Raw genomic sequence first — 20380 nt, 5'->3', positions numbered from 1 at the left:
TTGGTGTTTTTGGATCTTTATATATATATTTTTTTTTTTTTTTTTTTTTTTTAAAGCAAAAACCACAATTTGGGTCGTTTTGTTGTTGTTCTTAATAATTTCTAACCAGCTCACAATATTGATTTCACTATTTTTCACCAATATAGGCCAAAGGCTGCAGCAAGCTGGCTGGTTAAAGTAAGCGACACAAACACATGGCAGTTTAAAAAGACAATGGATATCTATGAAACATTGCCACACAGCAGTGGCAGACAGGATGGCAGTTTAATAAACTGTCACTCCCACCCACTCTTATGTGGGTTAGTAAAAAGGACATGCAGTTTTAGAAACCAAGCACTTTAGCCACTAGGACTGACTCTTTCGTGGTCTACCTTGTTAGTGGTGGAGATTGCATGTGCTGATACTGGACTGCTTGTTATAAATTCACAAATGATAATAATTTTGTTAAACAAATTGCATTAACTTGCTGCAAATAAAGTAACAGGGAGGAGGTGCACAGATGGTTAACGGCGCTTCCTCTGCTAACTTTAGCTTTACAAATGGAACAGATGCCTTCACAACTGTTGTCAGAATTTAGATTAAAATAATTCCACACCAAAGACGTGGTTTTTCTGGCTTTCTTATTTATAAGCAAGAACTGGTGGCTGATTTACGCAGACCACATCCTCATCAGATAGGACACAAATTTCCCCCGCATCCCCCTTTGGCACTTCCTCCACAAGATCAGCCTCATTTTTTATTATTTCACTATCTAATACTAGCACAGCTGTCATGGCTTCCGTGAACTGCAATGAAACTGGGTGACAGCTGTTATACATACTTTCTCCATCAAAGGACTGTTTAATAGTCAATAGGGTTTTTTTTTTAATTTACTACTAGTAGTCGTCTTCTTGGTCCACCCCCAGCAGCAGCAACAGGTGTAGCACTCAAGGATCCTTCTGAGGAATCATGGAGAGGAGTTGGTCATGCTTATGAAATTTAATGCAGCCGGACTACTTTGATCACGAATGAGGATGTTGATTGTGGAGATTGCACATGCTTGGATCCAGATAGAAGGGAGCAGCTAGGTGACACTGGACTGATGGTGGTTAATTTTTTTGTTCCCAAAGTTTTAGAATTTGAAATACCCTTTCCAATTTGATGAATGTGCTGCATATGACTTAACAGGGAGGAGGTTCCAAAATGGTTAAGGTCCTTATCTCTACTCACTGTTACTTTGCAACGGTTACAAATGGCTAGGCAAAGGTTGTCTGGATTTGGGTGGAAATAATTCCACACAATGGAAGTGGATTTTTGGTACTTTGCCCAGGCATGGCAACAATGGGATTTTTCCCACCATGGGCAACAACTGTTGCCTGATTTACAGTTTTTACACAAACATCTTTGACGTAAACATCCTCATGATCATTGTTATCGCCAACTAGATAAATATCCTCCTCATGTAATTCCATAGAAGCATACTCGATTTTGATGTCAGAAGGCACACATGGTGGAAGGAGGATCCTCTTCAAGTACAGTATTACTAGAAAGGTCAGGCTCACACATGGCAACAGCAGACACACTTGGACTCAACACAGTTGGTTCCGGTGTCTTACTCATCTTAACAATTTTTTAAGCAGAGGGGCTTAAATTATCATTAGAACCATCGGTCATAACTACAGGCCAATGCCTTATCCTTTCCTTGCCACTTTGTGTAGTAAATGGCATATTGCCAATTTTTTGTTTCTCTAAAGCTGACTTAGCTTTAAAATTTTTTTTTGCTTTGACAGGGTAAAGGTTGATTTTTTTTTTTTAGCCTGACTTTAGCCCTGGTACATCAGCCTTCATAGATGACGTTGATGGCCTTGCATCGTCATCATGACTGCTGCCGGCAGCTACAAGACTGGTATGTGGATCCTGCTCTCCTGTCATGTGACTGTCCTCCATACTCACTATGCACACAACTACACACATTTTTTTTTATGGAACACTGTGGGTGAGCCCCTGAAAGAGACAGCAGCCCCTTGACAGACAGCAGCACAGCACCCCTGCATACTACGCCGATGACAGGTGTGGTTAACATGCACACAAAAAAATTGTTTTATTTTTGGCCAGCAGCCCCATGAGTGACAGCAGCAAAGCACCCCTTTTTTAACACTGGGGTGAACCCCTGAAAGAGGCAGCAGCCCCTAAACAGACAGCAGCACGGCACCCCTGCACTGATGTCAAGTGTGGCTAACACACACACACACTTTTTTTTTCACACTGGGGGTGGGTGAAGAGCATCCCTGAAGGACAGAGCACCCCCTGGACAACACAGCACTACAGCCAGCCAGCCCCTATGGACAGGACAACAGCCAGCCAGCCCCTATGGACAGGACAACAGCCAGCCCCTATGCACAGATCCCAGCTCCCTCCCTCCTCCCTCTTCTCTCACCAAAGCCGGAATGCAAAAATGGTGGTGATCACGGGACCTTTATAGAATCCACAACCTGCGAGAATCCGACAGCGGGATGATGAAGTTTTGCCTCGTTTTCAGATGCGAGTCAGGCAGGAAAACCCGAGCTGACTCGGATTTGCCTCGGATCCCTGTAGTTTGAGCGGGTTCGGATCGCTGAGATCCGAAACCCGCTCACCCCTAGTTACAAATGACAGTTAGGAGCTGATTGGTTGGTACTTTATCTTTCTCCACTTTATCTCTCTCCAAGGCTTAGTGAAAAGACCTGTAAGTTCTTTAAGGGGTCTGGACCCACTAGTAGATAACAGGCACTATGGTTCCCCCTAAAAAATACAAAGTTACATATAAGCACATAAAAAATTCCTGTTCTTAAATCCTCCATGACTGTCATTAATCTTTAGGGGTCTATTCATAGAGCAGTGATTAGTCCTGTGTAGCTAAAAACCGGGCTTTTCCCTGCTTTCAGCGATTCAGAGAGGGGGTTACCATGGAGTTTATTCCTTCTCCTGTGGCTCCACCACTTCATGTATGAATCACATCACCATACTTTTGTACGGTGAGCGCAATTCATAAAGGAACAGAAAGCTCAGCTGTCCGTTCCTCTCCTGCATACAGATTCGCCATCTCAGGATGGCGTAATCTGTACCGCAAGCCGAACACAACAGGGAAGCTGCATACCTGCCTGCTGTCTGCCTGGCGCTTGCCCAGCCCCCTTTTCCCAGCATCCCTTGCAGCAGGTCTGACCTGTTGCTCTCAGACGCCGGTGCATGCGCAGTGAGAATACAGACCTATCAGGCTATCAATACGTCTGTGTTCTCACTGTGTCCAGTGATCGCGGAGGGACCAGACACCACCCGAAGACGTGGGACACGTAAGTCTAAATGAATGGCTACTAAATATTAGAGATGTGCGGTTCGGTATTACTCGCATATGTTCGGATCTCAAAAACGGCATCATATTGGCTATCCGGCTGTCACATGTATTGGATAGCCAATAAGAGAAATCCAAACTTGCGATAATTTGGCGATAAGAAACGAATAAAACCGAACCCGCACATCTCTACTAAATAGCACTATATATCGCATCAATGTGATATATTTCAGTAGCCACTTCATGTTCTACATGAATAGACCCCATAGTCCCACAGTCGGCTGAGTAGAGACAGGAATAAAATACCACATAAGTTACAGTATATACTGTAGCTCTTCCTTCCCTTTAACATCTAAGAGAAACCTCCCATACTGTCCTACATGACATAAGTAGACAACACAGGAAACCTATGGCTGCCATGTATCCAAGGAAAGGAAAGGATCTGGTTATCTAGATATTTTTCATAGATCCTTCAAAGATCTTTCAAAGATATCTGTCAGTGAAGTCATCCTGCCACATCTCTGTACAGGGAAAATTTACGATAACGTCCAAGTTGGCCTGCATGGACCATGTGCAGGTCTCCGGGAAAATGGCAGCCACCATTTTCCAGTGATTCTTGCTGCTGTGCAGCGCCAGCTCGGTGCTGCAAAACATCACCATGGACAGGTGAGTTTAAGACTCTATGAGAGCTGGGTGTGTGGTGCGCACGCTGCAACCATTATAGATATACGCCCATGGCCCTGAGGCATGTACTTCTCCCACTCATCTGGCAGAAGTGATTGTGGCTATAAACTACACATTATGGCAGTGTTTTCCAAACTACGTCTTTACAGTGCAGGTCTTAGGGATATCCATGCTTGAGTCCAGATGGATAAATCAAATTGACTGAGGTACTAATTAGGTCACCTGTGCTCAAGCATGGATATTCTTAAAACTGGACTGTAATGGTAGAGTTTGGGAACCTCTGCATTACGGGGAAGCCACTTGGGAGGAGCATCTGTAAAGGCTCAGATGGGTCAGAACAACGGTTCTCAAACTCGGTCCTCAGGACCCCAACAGTGCATGTTTTCCAGGTCTCCTCACAGAATCACAAGTTAAATAATTAGCTCCAGTGAGTAATGAGTACACCTGTGCACCTGCTGGGTGACCTGGAAAACGTGACCTGTGTGGGGTCCTGAGGACCGAGTTTGAGAACCTCTCCATCAGACAATGGAACAAGTGGTGACTTGTAAGTCCTGCTACATTACTTAGTTAATTTGACCCTCAGCTATATTTACTAAAGTGCAGGTTTTTACAAGTGGAGATGTTGCCCATAGCAATGAATCATACTCTACTTATCTAGCACCTTCTAGAAGATAATAGCTAGAATCTGATTGATTGCCATGGGCAACATCTCCACCCGGCTTTAGTAAATATACCCCATTGAGTCTATTAGATCAGGTGCAGCAACATTGTTAGTATCAGCCGCATATTGTATGTGTGGTAACAGTAATACAGCCATGTAGCCTGTGTCCTTCACGTGTCTCAGGTTTTATATTACAGATATAGGTAATATATGACTCAGCAGCTGTTGTGGAATTAAAGGTCTCATACAAAGATTACCTGCCCCTGTTTTGTATCTCTATGGTTATGGCATTTTTATTAGGTGGCTGCATGTGGTGAGAGGACTGCTCAGGTGTGTGTGATCATTATCTGTCCCAGGTGGGGGTATTAGCAGCTGATGGGAGGGGTATAAAGGGCAGATCCCTGCACTCCTTTCTTTGTGAAGTGTGTCTTGCAGGCAGAATGGGGATGTGGATGTGGATGTGGATGTGGATGTGGATGTGGATGGGGATGTGGATGGGGATGGGGATGGGGATGGGGATGGGGATGGGGATGGGGATGGGGATGGGGATGGGGATGGGGATGTGGATGGGGATGTGGATGTGGATGTGGATGTGGAGGCTGCTGGTGGTTGCACTGGTTTATGGCTCAGGGTTTGCGGCTCAGGGTTTGCCAGTGCTGGGGAGCATGTCTTGGTTAGGCGCCAGTCAGACAGTTGGTGGAGGCATTACCAGCCTTCTGAGAGGGGCTCTCCTAGAGGCTCTCATGTGGGGGCTGCTCAGCCTGTGTCTGGCCTGGGGTCTCCCAGGTGGGGTGCTCAGCCTGTGTCAGGATGGGGGTCACCTGTTAGGTATGATGGGGGGGCTGCTCAGTCTAGACAGCTGGCACCACTCCAGAACTCTCCTATTAATGTGCAGTGTGGTGAGTACTCAATTGCGGTGACTGTGATGAGAGATCTGTATGGGAATGGGAAGCTGGTGAAGGCCTCAGATCTGAGCCTAGGACCCCAGTCCTGCAAACCTGGTTCCCAGAGCACTGATACCAGTGTGGTCTTTGAGATTGGCCTCCAGGAGTGTGGAAATGGATTACAGGTAATGCTGGACTGTACTTTGTTGGTGTGACATGTTTATTTTGCCCTGTGATAGTGTCCCTGTTACCTGGCCATGGAGGAGGCAGCCATTGTGTGGAGTGCTCCAGTATACAGCCTATCCATTCCCTAGCATCTAGTGATGTGACTGAGGCAAGAGACCCTGGCTCCCAATGAATTCACAGGTTCTATGCTCTCAAATCTGCCTGCACCCTAATATGGGCAGGCCTTCAGATGGTGTAGTCACTACAGTCTATGTATAAAGCATGCTGAGCAATTACTGGCTATATAATCTTGCATTTGGAAAGGTCCTAACCACTCAGTGGCTCCTTCTCATGGCATATGTATGTTATTACTGACCAGCCCCGAGGCAATGACTTCTCATGGCATATGTATGTTATTACTGACCAGCCCCGAGGCAATGACTTCTCATGGCATATGTATGTTATTACTGACCAGCCCCGAGGCAATGACTTCTCATGGCATATGTATGTTATTACTGACCAGCCCCGAGGCAATGACTTCTCATGGCATATGTATGTTATTACTGACCAGCCCCGAGGCAATGACTTCTCATGGCATATGTATGTTATTACTGACCAGCCCCGAGGCAATGACTTCTCATGGCATATGTATGTTATTACTGACCAGCCCCGAGGCAATGACTTCTCATGGCATATGTATGTTATTACTGACCAGCCCCGAGGCAATGACTTCTCATGCTTGGCTGAGGATTTAATTTTTCTCATTTGCTTGTCCATTTCCACTGCTTGAATTGTGATGAATAACTTGCACCTAGGAGGCTGTAAACTCTTCCCTACATGTATCTATGTGTAGGGCTTCTTCTCTGCCTTTTTTTTTTTTTTTTTTTTTTTTTTAATATATTAACCGGCATCTTCCCAGGCTGTGTAACATGTGGCTCCATCTGTGTTGGATGGGATTATGATGTCAGTAGGAAAATTCATGGTCCTGCTCTCCTAATGCAGGGATAACTCTTGTATATTTTTCTTTATTTCACACCCCCCTCCCCTTCTGGAGTTAATTTTAGACCCTCTCCCACTGACTCTCATTCACACCTGCTAACTGGCCTTGTCCGGACCCAAACTCTTTGCTTCCAAGTCCCTCCATCTGTCATGGCAATGCACTTCTGGCCTATGTTCCAATAAACAAACAACCAGCTGCGAATAACTTCTGCAGACTAGGTGATAAAGCATTATCTCTGCTTTGTTCCACAGATGACTGCTGACTGGCTGATCTACTCAACCGCCCTAACCTACAGCCCAACATCCCCCAGAGGTGTCCCCATCACTAGGACTAACACTGCTGTGGTTCCCATCCAGTGTTTCTACCCCCGGTGAGTCTACACCAGTGATGGGCAGCTGCATTCTAGATGGATAGGCTCTAATTTTTCAGCAGGCTATCCATCTAGTTTAGTCTATAGCGGTATCTGGATGACAGGTTCCAAGTGGTAGAAACTGGCTTAAACTAGAAAAGTATGGCAGAAGTTTTGGCATGGGTCCTCTTGCAGGACACGCGTTAAGTTTGAACTGACTTTTTCCACTAGGAGTACCTTATCTGAGGGTCTGCAGTCTATGCTCCTAAGATGTGCAGGATAAGCTGATTATGTAGTACAGTATAACATACTTGGTTTTTGAAGCCAAAAATGGTTAACTTGTCTAGATAGATGGGCAGAAGGTTGACACATGGGCTTTTAGCGTTAGGCACTTGGTGGAGGATTAGGCTGTGGAAGGGAAAGTCTGGGCACAATGGGGGGGAGAGATACCCGTGGCTGAGCACTTATGGCTTAATAAAACTGACTGAAGTGCTAATTGAGGGGTCTATTTACTAAGCCTTGGATGGAGGCAACTCCGTTCACTTTAAGTCCCAACTAATCAGCTCCTAACTGTCATGTCACATGCTGTAATTTAAAATGACCGTTGGGACTTAAAGTGAACAGAGTTGCCTCCATCCAAGGCTTGGTAAATAGACCCCGGAGTCACCAGCAGCTCAGGCATGGATATCCTTAACCTGGACTGTTGGGGTGCCTTGCCTTTACTCTACGGCATGTACTAGTTACTCTATTGCCCTCCTGTAGAAAAGACCACCACAGAGTGGGCTGTTTCTCTCCGAGAAGGATAGACCTGTGACTGCTCAACATCTCTTGGCAGCTACTGCTATGAGACTTCTGGAGTATAGTAATCTAGTATGATGTCTTCAAAGGGGAGAACACCTGTCTCCTGACACATAGTTGACTGGTCTTGTAGGCCTCAACCATACTCTTCCATTGCAAGAAAGGAATACAGACACTCTGTTCTCTCTGAGGGTCTGTAATTTGCACTTTCACTATGACCTTCTCGTTATACAACATATGATTGGCTGTTCCCTTACAAGGTTCAATTTAACCAGTCTATAGATGCACTGCTGGTTTCTAGGATCTGAGGCTCTAGCCTTAATCTCTAGGATTTAATTAACTTGGAATACATCTGATTTTAGATGTGCTTAGAGGAGCAGGAAGTAATCATTATCACATAGCTTGGATATTTGTAATTCTGCTTTAATTTGTCTAATACTGGGCCACTGCTGGTGGGCTTTATTCTCTTCTGTAGACATGGTAATGTGAGCAGTGAGGCTATCAAGCCAACTTGGGTTTCGTTCCATTCCACCGCGTCCTCAGAAGAGAGGCTGTCCTTCTCCTTGCAGCTGATGACTGGTAAGTGAGGTGGTGGCTATGATGGTGCTGGGTCTGGCTTGGTCTCTAACCCTCTGATTACCTTACAGATGATTGGAGTGCCCCCAGACCTTCCTCTGTCTTCCAGCTGGGGGACATGTTCTACATAGAGGCCTCTGTGGACACTGAGAACCACGTCCCTATGATGCTATTTGTGGATGGATGTGTGGCCACACTGTCTCCTGATGTCCAGTCTGACCCTCACTATGACATCATTTCCTACAATGGGTATGTTATACCAGTGACTGTCCAGCTGCTGTGGTCATGGCTCTGCTTTCTGCTAAATCTGTCCTATTGTGCAGGTGCCTGGTGGACGGTAAGCAAGAAGATTCCTCTTCCGCCTTCACATCCCCAAGGACCCAGCTAAGCCGGCTCCGGTTCATGGTTGATGCTTTCCGGTTCACGGGGACCGACGTCTCTCTGGTGAGAATTGGGATTAGATGGGCCAATACCTGATCTATGGTAGAGAATGCTGACAAGTGCTCATGTTCCATCCTAGTAGCTGTATACATTTAGGCCTATAGTCTTTCTTGTGTCATGAGTATTATCTCTCTCCCTCCCCAGATCTTTATCACTTGTTCTCTGAGAGCTGCTGCAGCCACTCAGGTCCCTGATCCCATGCACAAGGCCTGTTCCTACATGAAGGTGTCCAGTAGGTGAGCTTGTCCTAATGTAGATTCTATACATCTTGCACTTACAGCAATCAAGGAATATAAATATTGTGAGGAGAACTTGTTGCTGTACAGTTACATCTGGTTTTATCTGAGGCACAAGTATTCATCAGCAAACCAAATGCTGACCTATATAAAACATTAGTTTGTAACTGGAAGCAGCCATTTTGTGAGCAGCCTGTGTTCTCATAAGCTATATTCAGCCCACAAAATGGCTGCAGAGATCACACTGTATCGTAGTGTAGCTACTGTATGATACTGTTCTCAGTAACTGATCCATCAGACACAAGGACTCCCACCACTCTACAGTCTCATACTGCTCAGTTAGGGGTGGTAATGTGTGCTGTCTAACTAGCGTGAGGCCTGGTTTGTCTTCCTAGCTGGACGGCTGTGGATGGCCCCAACTCAATTTGCCAATGCTGTGACTCCGGGAACTGTGCTGCTCAGAGCAGGAGCCTGGGTCCCGTCTACGGGAGACCAAGAGGAATTGGCAAAAGAGACATTGCAGAAGGTGAGTTCTGTACCTGATTCTTGAATTAGGAATAGCTACCTGTGCTGGGTTATTTAGAGGGATTGAGGTTTAAAAAATGCTCCAGAGATAAGTTACTATGCTTCCTGTAATCATACTCCACACTAGTGGATGGACAAGAGTGTGGTTGCTTATGTTCTAACATTTAGATTCCACCAGCAAGTGTCTGCTCAGCTATGCATCTTGAACATGATTTGGGGAGATGAAGTTGCAGCTTGAAATATCTTCCCAAATGCTGGTGTGAATACTGTTCAGATGCCTCAAGGGTCCAATCTTCTAGCTTTAGAACTGTTTGGAGACTATTCCAGAGTCTGTGTTGCTGTTAATCTGATTTGCTTTTAATTTGGTCTGAACACTGTACAAGTAAGGCAATGGGCCCAATTACTTTACCCCCCCCCAAGCTTACCTGGGTGTACCCCAAGGGTAGACATGCATTTTTTTGGGGGGGCTTTGGTGTCACTTACAGAAGATGCTATTCTCTTCTGCAGGCTCTGCTACAGAAGAACATGGATCAGCGACTTTGGGTCCTCTGCTGGTGGTTGGAGCAGAACGTGTCCAGGCTTCTAGAACAGCAGCAGAGTCCGGGCACCTAGAGCAGTGGGTGCTGGTGGCCATTGTGTCTGTCAGTCTGGTTGTGTTACTTGGCTTTTTTGCTCTGACTGTAAAACGCATTGTGAAGAGACATGCTCGTGTACAGGCTGCAGGGAAATAAAATGCTTCACAAAGTCTTAATTCTTGTGTAATATTGTATGATGGGTTCAAACAAAGCAAAAATGGTTTTATTGTCCTAGTACTGGCTTCATATAATCGCTGCTGTCAGTGTTGGCTTAGATGCAGCATAGACCCAAAACTTAAACAATGATCAAGGTTGTAGTCTGTGGGTCGGCTCCTGAGGCTCTGTGCTGTCTTCTCCTGACCACACCATTCACCTCTAGGCAAGCACTGTCCACTTTAAAACTAAGTTGGTTGCATGGGTCTAGTGCTGGCTTTGTATAATCCCTGTAGCAAGTGCAAAATCTGCAACAATATCCAGCAACTGGTGCAAATGCGGCAGTGACCAAAAATTTACACAATTCTTTAGTGTTGTAGCCAGCAAAACACTGGTGCTTGTACATTGGGCCAAAAGCAGTGGTTCTGCCCTTTGCAATAATAACCTTTTACACTTGGACACTTGCATTTATAGATGGTGGCCAGAACCATAATTAGACTTTTTGCTGCCCTGTGCCAGAAAGGGCATTGGTGCCCCTCCCTTTTTTTTTTTTCAAAGGGACATAATGCACCCAAAAAAGGGCGATGGCTTCATGGGGAAGGGCCAGGGAAGAGATGGAAGAGGCCAGGAGATGCTGGGCATGAAATAAGAGGAAGCTACAAGCAAGAATGATAATAAACAGAAATTTGACAGGTCCAAACAGTGCCTCCTGCCCTGTGGTGCGATGGCACCGGCCACACTAGCCTAGCTACGTCCATGGCCCCAGCATGTTTGTCTAAAACCATTGCAGGCATACTATTGGTAAAGTGCTGGTGCTAGCTGCAACATCCAAGACCACAATGAATGTTTTATATTTATTTAGCACAGTGGTTCTTAACTGCGACCCAGTGGGTAATGTTTCAGGCTTTCTGCCTGTGGGATGATGACTGGCTTGGCAAAAGATTTAACTTGCATGTGCGTCATTAAAGAAACAAACCCATGACCGATCAGTGGTACTTGGAGGTGAGTATTGGCAGAACCTATAGGTGCCAGCGGTGTGTGATGGAGGTTATTCCATGCAATTAATAACTTAATCATGGGATGCAGCTTAAACAAGGTTATTGCAGCAGGTACACTATAGGTCCTGCCAGGAATGCATTGGCACAGGTGGTGTGGTTCTTGGCGCGCACACCTGTACATACTCAGTGCAGTGTAATGTAATCTGTGCTGACTGTGGTAATACACGGGCTCTATTGTGTCTGTGCAGTGTTGCCCTCAAGGAGACACCCAGGGGCAGGTCCTTGTCTCATGGAAGGCAGAGGAGAGAGACCCAAAGCACATCTGGTCTAAGGGACAGAATCCTGGGTACCCTGCAGCAGAGGAGATGGCATGGAGTGTTCTCTAACACAGAGAACCACTCATAGCTTGATTTAATATACTGCAATCGGGCTGAATTGGATGTGTGTGTGTGTATTAGGGGTGTGCATCGGCCACTTTTCGTGTTTTGGATCTGGATTGGTTTTGCCAAAACCACCCTTCTGTGTTTTGGATCTTTTTATGCTTTTTAGAAAAAAAAAAAACAGCTAAAATCACAATTTGTGTGTTTTTCTGCTCCTATGCTATTATTAACCTTAATTTCCAGTCTATTCTGAACACCTCACAATAGTGTTTTTTTATATCCAAAAGGTTGCACCGAGGTAGCTGGATGACTATGCTAAGCGACACGAGTGGGCGGCACAAACACGTGGCCCATCTAGGAGTGACACTGCAGTGGCAGACAGGATGGCAGTTTGAAAAACTAGGCCCCAAACAGTACATAATGCAAAGAAAAAAAAAAAAGAGGTGCAAGATGGAATTGTCCTTGGGCCCTCCCACCCACCCTTATCCTGTATAAACAGGACATGCACACTTTAACAAACCAATCATTTCAGCGCCAGGGTCTGCCACACGACTGTGGCTGAAATGATTGGTTCGTTTGGGCCCCCTCAAAACAAGCTGGCAATTAATGTGTCCCTGCACAAACTGGCTCTATGGAGGCAAGATGTCGTCCTCATCCTCCTCATCCACCGATTCCTCACCCTCTTCAGTGTTGTGTACATCCTCATCCTCAGAGTATTAATTCGTCCCCGCTGGAATCCACAACCACAGGTCCCTCTGTACGTTCTGGAGGCTGGTCTCCCTGGAAGAGTTGATAATTCATTTTATGAACATCATCTTCTCCACATTTTGTGGAAGCAACCTCCTACGCCTTTCGCTGACAAGGTTCCCGGCTGCACTAAACACTCTTTCGGAGTACACACTGGAGGGGGGGCAACTCAGGTAAAATAGAGCCAGTTTGTACAGGGACCTCCAAATCGCTTCTTTTTCCTGCCAGTACAGGTACGGACTGTCTGACATGCCTACTTGGATGCTGTCACCGATGTAATCCTTTAACAGACAGATGCACGTTTGTTGCTGCTGCTTTAAGGATGCAGGTGCGGCTACAGCCCACACATTTCACAAAGACAAAAAAAAAAAAAAGAATATTTTTATTGTTTGTGGAGCGCACTTTGAGGGTTACACCACCCTTTAACAGACAGACACACGCTTGTCGCTGCTGCTTTGAGGATGCAGGTGGAATCTAGACGGGATTTGGAACTGAGGACACACTACCTCCATCAATTGTCTAAATCCCACTGCACTAATGGCGGATACCGGACGCACGTCTAACACCAACATAGCAGTCAAGGCCTCAGTTATACGTTTTGCTTCAGGATGACTGCTGTCGTACTTCATCCTCATCGCTAGGGACTGTTGGAGGGTCAATTGTTTAGTAAAAGTAGTGGTGTTCCTACTTCCTCTCTGGGATGATGATCAACTCCCAGCAGCAGCAACAGCACTAGGAGGAAGTGGTTCTTGATCTTTCCCTATTTTATTTTTATCGGAGAAAGTTTGGTCCTCCATTTATGTTATATTGATATATACGTGCGGCTAAGGCGCACACAAACACAGAAAATATTTTTTTATTTTTGCTGGAGAGTAGTGCACTTTGTGGGTTACACCACCCTTTAAGAAATGAGCCTGCCGGCTCTTTACTTATGGAACACAGGCGCACGCTTGGCGCTGCTCCTTTGTTGATGCACGTGCAGCCACAGTGCACACAATTCACAAACACAGAAAATATTTTTTTTATTTGGTTTGGAGTGTACTTTGGGGGTTACAGCACCCTTTAACGGTCAAGCCAGCCAGCCCTTTACTTATGACACAGGCGCACGCTTGGCACTACTTTGTTGATGCATGTGCGGCTACTGCGCACACAATTCACAAACACAGAAAAAAATATTTTTTTTTAGCACTTGGGGGGAGCACCCATGACTGACAGATCACCCCCTGGACAACACTACAGCACCCCTTTAGGACTGGGACACTGCACAGGACTTTGGAGTGGACACAGCCCCTATGGACAACTGACTGCACAACACAGTCCAGCCAGCCCCTATGGACTTTGAAGTAGTGGACACAGCCCCTATGGACAACAGCAGCACAGCACAGCACAACACTACTCTGCACTACACTACACAGCCCAGCCAGCCCTAACTCCCACCCTCTCTCTTCACTGTTCACAGCCGAGTGACAAAATGGCGCCGACGCGGGTACCTTATATAGGATCCAAAACCCGCGAGACTCGGAAGGCGGGATGATGATGTTTTGCCTCGTTTTTCAGATCCGAGTCAGGCGGGAAAAGTCGAGCCTGGCTCGGATCGGCCTCGGATTTCAGAAATCCGAACCCGCTCACCCCTAGTGTGTATATATATATTTATATTTCATTTTAGCTGTCTTTTTAATATAGTTCTAAATATAGTGAGCTGCTGGAAAGCTTACAGCTGCTAGGAGGTGATTTAGAGATTGGCATGTCTCTCTGCAGTGTTTAGGTTTGTTTGTAGATGGGCTCAGTGGAAAAGGCCACAAAAAAAAATCTGAGCTGGTTAATTGCCAGCTCTGTAGAATCTGTGGCTCTATAGCTTAGTATTCCTATTAGGAAATTGCCAGTCAGGGCCGTAACTAGGGTAGTTCCACTGTACAGGTGCCCTATGAGCAGAATTGGCCACCACATGGAACTGTAAGTGCCCCTAGTGCTTGCTGCAATGCGTATTAGTAGCGGTGCACCCAGCTCTGTCACTGCTGGGCATACTACTATTAAATATATTGGAGTGGGTAATGACTGTCTTCTGTAAAAGTCTCCCACAGTGTCTGCAGGGATAGATGTCACGTCTCTCCTGCAGATGGGGAACGAGGCAGCAGAAGGTAAGTGACTTGCTGGGGCCAAAGGTGCCACTGGGAGCTCGTGCTGGAAATGACACTAGGGGCTGGAGTGAATGTAATCATGATTTACTAATAGAATCATAGGAAGGGGTTTTTTTTTGTTGGGGGTGACTTATGCTGTGTGTAGAGACCATTACTGGGTTGCATACTGTTAAGGGTGTTACTGTGGCTTAATGTGTTTAAGGGCACTAATGTGTAGGGCAATACTGGCAAAATGTGCATAACTCTGGCTTAATGTGTAAGGCACTACTGTATGGTATTATGTGTAGAAGGGGCTACAGGGCAGAGTAATCTGAATAAGTTTGCACCATAGTTGCTGACAGTCGTTCCCCGTAGATCTGGCTGCTCCCTGGCATGACAGGGGTGGGGGGGGGGGGCGCGGGGTCACGTGATTGTGTAATTTTGGCCATGCTACACAATGCCGATAATACAGGCATTGAAGCAGGTGGTGGGGCCAAAATGATGCAGTTCAGCGTGAATTGTCACCGGCCCCCTTCGCTGTGGAGGTTTAACAGTTAATTGTGGGGGGGGGGGGGAGGGACGGAGAAGAGATCAGGCTTGCCTGCCTTTCCAGGGGGCTGGGAGCTGCACCAGATTATTGGAGGCTCCCGGACGAATCGGAAGGGTAGGCAACCCTGGGTTGCACTAAGCCGTGCAAGAGCATGCCCTAGGGAGGGGGCACCAATGCTTTTTCTGGCACAGACCACCAAATTGTCTAGTTACAGCTCTGTTGCCAGTACATTTATTGTGGGTTTTTTTAAGCCAAGATGCGTACTGCATTGCAGGTGGGGCAAGTATACAATGTGCTGATAGATATGGGAGAGGTGTAATTAGTTCAAAAATAAATTGCAATGTAAAAAATAAAGCTGTCCAGCATCTGTAGGCTACATGCAAAAGCAGCCACAATTTACCCTGCATACAGAGAATGTTTTATACACCTGGCTCCATGGAAGCTAATGGCTGCTGTAATTTACATAGACAAACCAGCAGCAGGACGGTGGTCTGGGCAAGCGCAGTTAAGACTGGAAGATGCTCGAGTGGGGTGTGGTGCCGCAGGTATACTGTGAGAGACTGGCAACTCTGCAAAGCATTATTTCTGAGGTGGTGAAGGAGACATATGCCACTGAGAACCTGGTACGCTGTGAGCGAGTAAAAGTGAGATGTCTCTGCAGAGCTATTGACAGATACTGAATCCTTGAGAAATACTCTGTACCTGAAATATAGCAGCTATGTAAACTTGACCTGTGCAAGTGACTGAGTTTGTGCCGACAGCATGATATTCACCTTGTATGTTCTACTAGGGCAACAGTGCCGGAGTCTGCCAGTGTGAAGTGCTGTATCCATTTTATGTGAATCATAAGCTAAGAGCACTCTGGGACTCCTACTGAGAAGTGCTGAAGATAATTGCTATCTTGAAAGTGGAGCTGTTGTGCCTTATCGTTGGAAAGCCAAAGCTATTGCTCTCTGGAATCAGGAAAGAACCGCATTGGGTGCAAAGCTTATTGCTATTGCCTACAAGTACATGCATCTTATAGGTCTGTGATTGTTTACTCTAAAGTACTGTCAGAGTACTCTGATGCTAAACTACTCTACAGTTTTGAGGTTTTTGCTAATTCTAATGTTGCTGTAGCATCTAAGATAAAGAAGCCATTTAACTATTAAGGTTATTACCCATTGCCTGTTCACGACTGTATTGCAAACTACTTTGCTAAATTCCTTTTGTGTATCTAAGTCTTCTTGATTATTCTATTTACCAAGTTATGTTACTGTGTGTATGGGGCTGGCTTCTCTGCTACAGCCTGAGGTGGGTAAAGCTCATAGAATTGTTGCCAAAAAACAAGGCAGATCCGCTGAAGCTACTGAGTCAGCCATGGGGTACAATCTACACCTAACTTACATGTGCCTGCCACAATACCCAAGGTACCACATTTGCACCCCATTGCATTGCAGCATGGCTGCTTTTTGCTCCCAATTCTGAATAGGTGGCTAACTAATTGTACTTACAGGATAGGACCTAAGTTGAAACTTGTAGCTCTCAATATTTGCAAACTGCAACTTCTCATATTGGGCTCTATTTATTAACATTATTTTTACTAAAATAAAGTGAAAAAGGGTGTTTGGTGTTTTCACACCCTTTTCACATGATTTTAGTATCACCTATAGTTATTACAGGGCAATTGGAGTAGAATTCGTAAAATTCTACTCCAACCCCTAAGTATCACTTATTTTTAGTAATCAGATAACATTTCCAATAATTGTAATGGGAATTGTGAGCCGACCAAAGTTACTAAAAATATATCGGGGAAAACCCTGTGATAATAATGCCACCTGGAGGTGGTGTTATCCAGGGTCTCACCTGGAGGTGGTGTTATCCAGGGTCTCCCCTGGTTACCGGACTCCTACTCTGCTCTAACGGGCAGAGCAGAGCCAGTCCCAGTAATCAGCTGTGTGGTCTAAACAGACCGCAAGCTGATTACTGTAAAAAAAAAAAAAACTGTCAATTTTTTTTTTACTTACCTGATTCCAGGGACCCGTGATCGGGCGTCCGGTGATGTCTCCCCTCTGGTCAGCTGGTCTCCCATAGTGCACTGTGGCCCGGAGGGAGAGAGGGGGAGTCTGCAGGGGCGGGGCTTGGTGCCAGGGGGAGGAGCTTAGTGCTGGTGGGGGGATGGGGTAGCAGTGGCGGCTGGTCGACGCAGGCGCGGGCACTTTGTCATGGTATTTTTTGCAAAAATACCGTGACTAGTGTGCGGAGGGGATTCGCAGGGACAGGGCAATGCGAATTCATTCGTTAATATCACACTACAATCTGCATTCAATATGCGGATTGTAGTAAATAGAGCCCCTTGTCACTTTCAAAACTAGATCTTGTTCATTAAACTAGTTACAATTCCAACTTATGTTGGCGCTCCTGGCCCCCCCCCTCCAACTGTTGGTTGTCGCTCCTGGCCCCCCCCCCTCCAACTGTTGGTTGTCGCTCCTGGCCCCCCACCCTCCAACTGTTGGTTGTCGCTCCTGGCCCCCCCCTCCAACTGTTGGTTGTCGCTCCTGGCACCCCCCCTCTCCAACTGTTGGTTGTCGCTCCTGCCCCCCAACCCCCGATACCCCCCCCACCTCTCCAACAGTTTTTTTTTTTTTTCTTCTTCTAATCTCCAATGTGTTCTGGGGTGTATTATTTCTGATGGCTTCCTGCAGCAGGCTGTATTGGGCATCAGTGAAAGTGATACCTGCAAAAATGTGGGGTATTGCACACAAGGGGGGGAGATTTATCAAGCCTTGGAGAGAGATAAAGCATCTAACTGTCATTCCAAAGACTGTTGTAGATAAATTACAGTCAGAAGCTGATTGGTCACTCATATCTATAATGGGAGAAGACTGTGCAGGGTACATTGGCACCTGGATCAAGAGGGCCCACACCACTCACAACTTACTTTCACATCAGTGCCACGGATATCATCAGGAACACTGTGCATGCACCATTTTTCCAGAGACCAGCACGTGCACAAAAGACTTTGGCTCTACTGAGGAAAATTTCCTTAGGGGAGGGGAAGTATACAAAGGCTGCCCACTCTTGATTTGTCCCTGATCACTTGCACAGGAACGGACCATGCCGATTGGTCAGAGTGAGGAAACTGGCACACTTTGACCAATAGTCTAGTCCAGAGGATCGTTATGATGCCTTAAATACAGAGTTTGGGAACCTCTGGTCTAGTCTATTGGAGAAGACTAATGGAGCACACACACGGTCAGATTTGTCAGATGAACGAATTTTGACTGCATTAAAATGAATGGAATCGTCCAAGTCTGACTGCAAACACATCAGATGTCAGATATCGTTATCTGACCATCGGGAACGCGCATCGTTCATCGTTCAGGCATGTCAGATATGTCAGATTTTCCGTCAGATATGAATGACTGAACGATTTTTAAATCATTTTCATTCATATCTGAAGGAAAAATCTGACTGTGTATGCATCATAACACAACTGAGTAGGATGGATGTATGACAGAGTAAGTTTGATATGGGAACTAAGGGCCAGACTAATTTACAGGAACACTTGTAGCTCCCAAATTAAGTGCCAGGTACAATTTGATTACAGTCCGCTGTAAACCCAGTACAAATTAAGGAAAACGCTGATGTTACACAACTATGTCAGTACGTAGCATACATACAGGAGCTATGGCCATGATGGTGTTCAATAAACTAAAAGTTGCAGTGAATTACAACACAGGGAAATTTGCAATGTAAATGCAATTAAAGCATGAGTTGTGGAAAGTGACAGTTGACGGTCCAAACCCAGATGATGTAGAGAGAGCCATGGGAACAATTGGCTTAAGTGGTGAGCAACACATGTATTCTGTCCTACATGGGAAAGTGTCAGCAAAAGACATGTGGACAGCAATGCAGGCAGCATATAAGGATGGGGGTCTGATGAGAAGAATTAATTTGAGATGGGTTCTATATAACACCAAATTAAGTGTATGCTAGGGGGCATAGGCTAAATGTGGATGGTAGTGGAGAGAGGGTAAATGGAGATGGTGGGGACCCAGGGTCAATGCAAATTGCTGCAACAATCGATAGCAGCTGTAGTCACACAAAATATATATATATATATATGCAAAATTGTAAAAAAAACTATACCACAGCGCAACTAGACAGGCAGCATGGAAATGTCATAAAGCAAGTCACCCTAACTTGTAAGATACATATAAGAACAGAAAATTATGACAAACAATCCTTGCGCCAAACTCCTTCCAATGTACGTTCACTGTGTGAATTGCAGATTAATGAAAGGGTCTTCTTATATTTGTAGAATAAAATGGCTCCGTAGATATAAAAACAAAAGATATATAAAAAACTGTGTTAAGGGGGGCATCCACTAGACGATTTTATCCCTGTCCAACCTCTTAACGATTTTCCTTTGAAATTTGATCTTCCACTCTGAACGATTTGCAAACGATCTAACGATAAACTATGTTGTTTCAATCTGTGATTGACAGCTTTCAGCTATAGTGGGCAGATAGTGGTTCATCGTTTGATCGTTCAGCGTAAACGATGTGTAAATGATTTGTTAGCAATCAAGTGAAATTGACCTGCATGTTCAGTCAATGGAGGAGAAGATCAAATGACCAGCGGGAGCGCTCATCGTTCGTCGTTAGAAACAATTACTGCACGATTTGCAAACGATTTTTGAACGATAACGATATCGTTATCGTTCAATCGCCTGCTAAAATCGTCTAGTGGATGCCTCCCCATTAGAGATTAGTCAAAAACAGGTAACTTGTCATCAGGACCTCAGAGGGAAACCATAGACGAGACCCTTCCACAAATGATCCTCAGGTGTCAAACAAAATTAAAACACCCCACAGAGTGTTTGGTAATAGTAATCAATGCTCACATGATTGTTACCTGTGAACAATGTGTAAAATCACATAAAGGTTTCTTTACCCAAAGAATAATGATGACACAATATATGGTGCTCACATAAAAGCTTACTTGGAGCTGGTAAGTAGAAAGCTTATAAAGGTTTCTTTGTCTTCTTAACTCATATATGATCCGATAAAGGCTCCCAAAAATAAGAGAAATACAGATAGATGATAAACAGCATTCACAAAGGTATGTACACCAACAGATTGATAAAACCCGGGGATTCCACCGTGATGAATACATACAAAAGATCCAGCCTCAGGTACTATGGAAAAACCTCCACCGGCACTCCTCCTGACATGGTTCGACAGCCCTGG

The 20380-nt window shown here is 45.4% G+C and overlaps 1 protein-coding gene across 1 annotated transcript; it reads left to right on the top strand.

The window, feature by feature from the left end:
• The first annotated feature begins 5296 nt into the window (after positions 1–5296).
• Positions 5297–10357, top strand: LOC148473755 (zona pellucida sperm-binding protein 3-like). Its single transcript, XM_088459524.1, has 8 exons — positions 5297–5721; positions 6953–7071; positions 8324–8427; positions 8496–8673; positions 8748–8868; positions 9010–9101; positions 9497–9627; positions 10134–10357. The coding sequence occupies exons 1-8, from the start codon at positions 5578–5580 to the stop codon at positions 10355–10357; spliced, it is 1113 nt and encodes a 370-aa protein (XP_088315650.1). The 5' UTR covers positions 5297–5577.
• The last annotated feature ends 10023 nt before the right edge of the window (positions 10358–20380 follow it).

Source organism: Taudactylus pleione, unplaced genomic scaffold (assembly GCF_031769625.1).
Source record: "Taudactylus pleione unplaced genomic scaffold, aTauple2 ptg000913l, whole genome shotgun sequence".
Classification (NCBI taxonomy): Eukaryota; Metazoa; Chordata; class Amphibia; order Anura; family Myobatrachidae; genus Taudactylus; species Taudactylus pleione.
The sequence above is the reverse complement of the archived record's forward strand: the minus strand, read 5'-3'. Positions and strand labels throughout refer to the sequence as shown.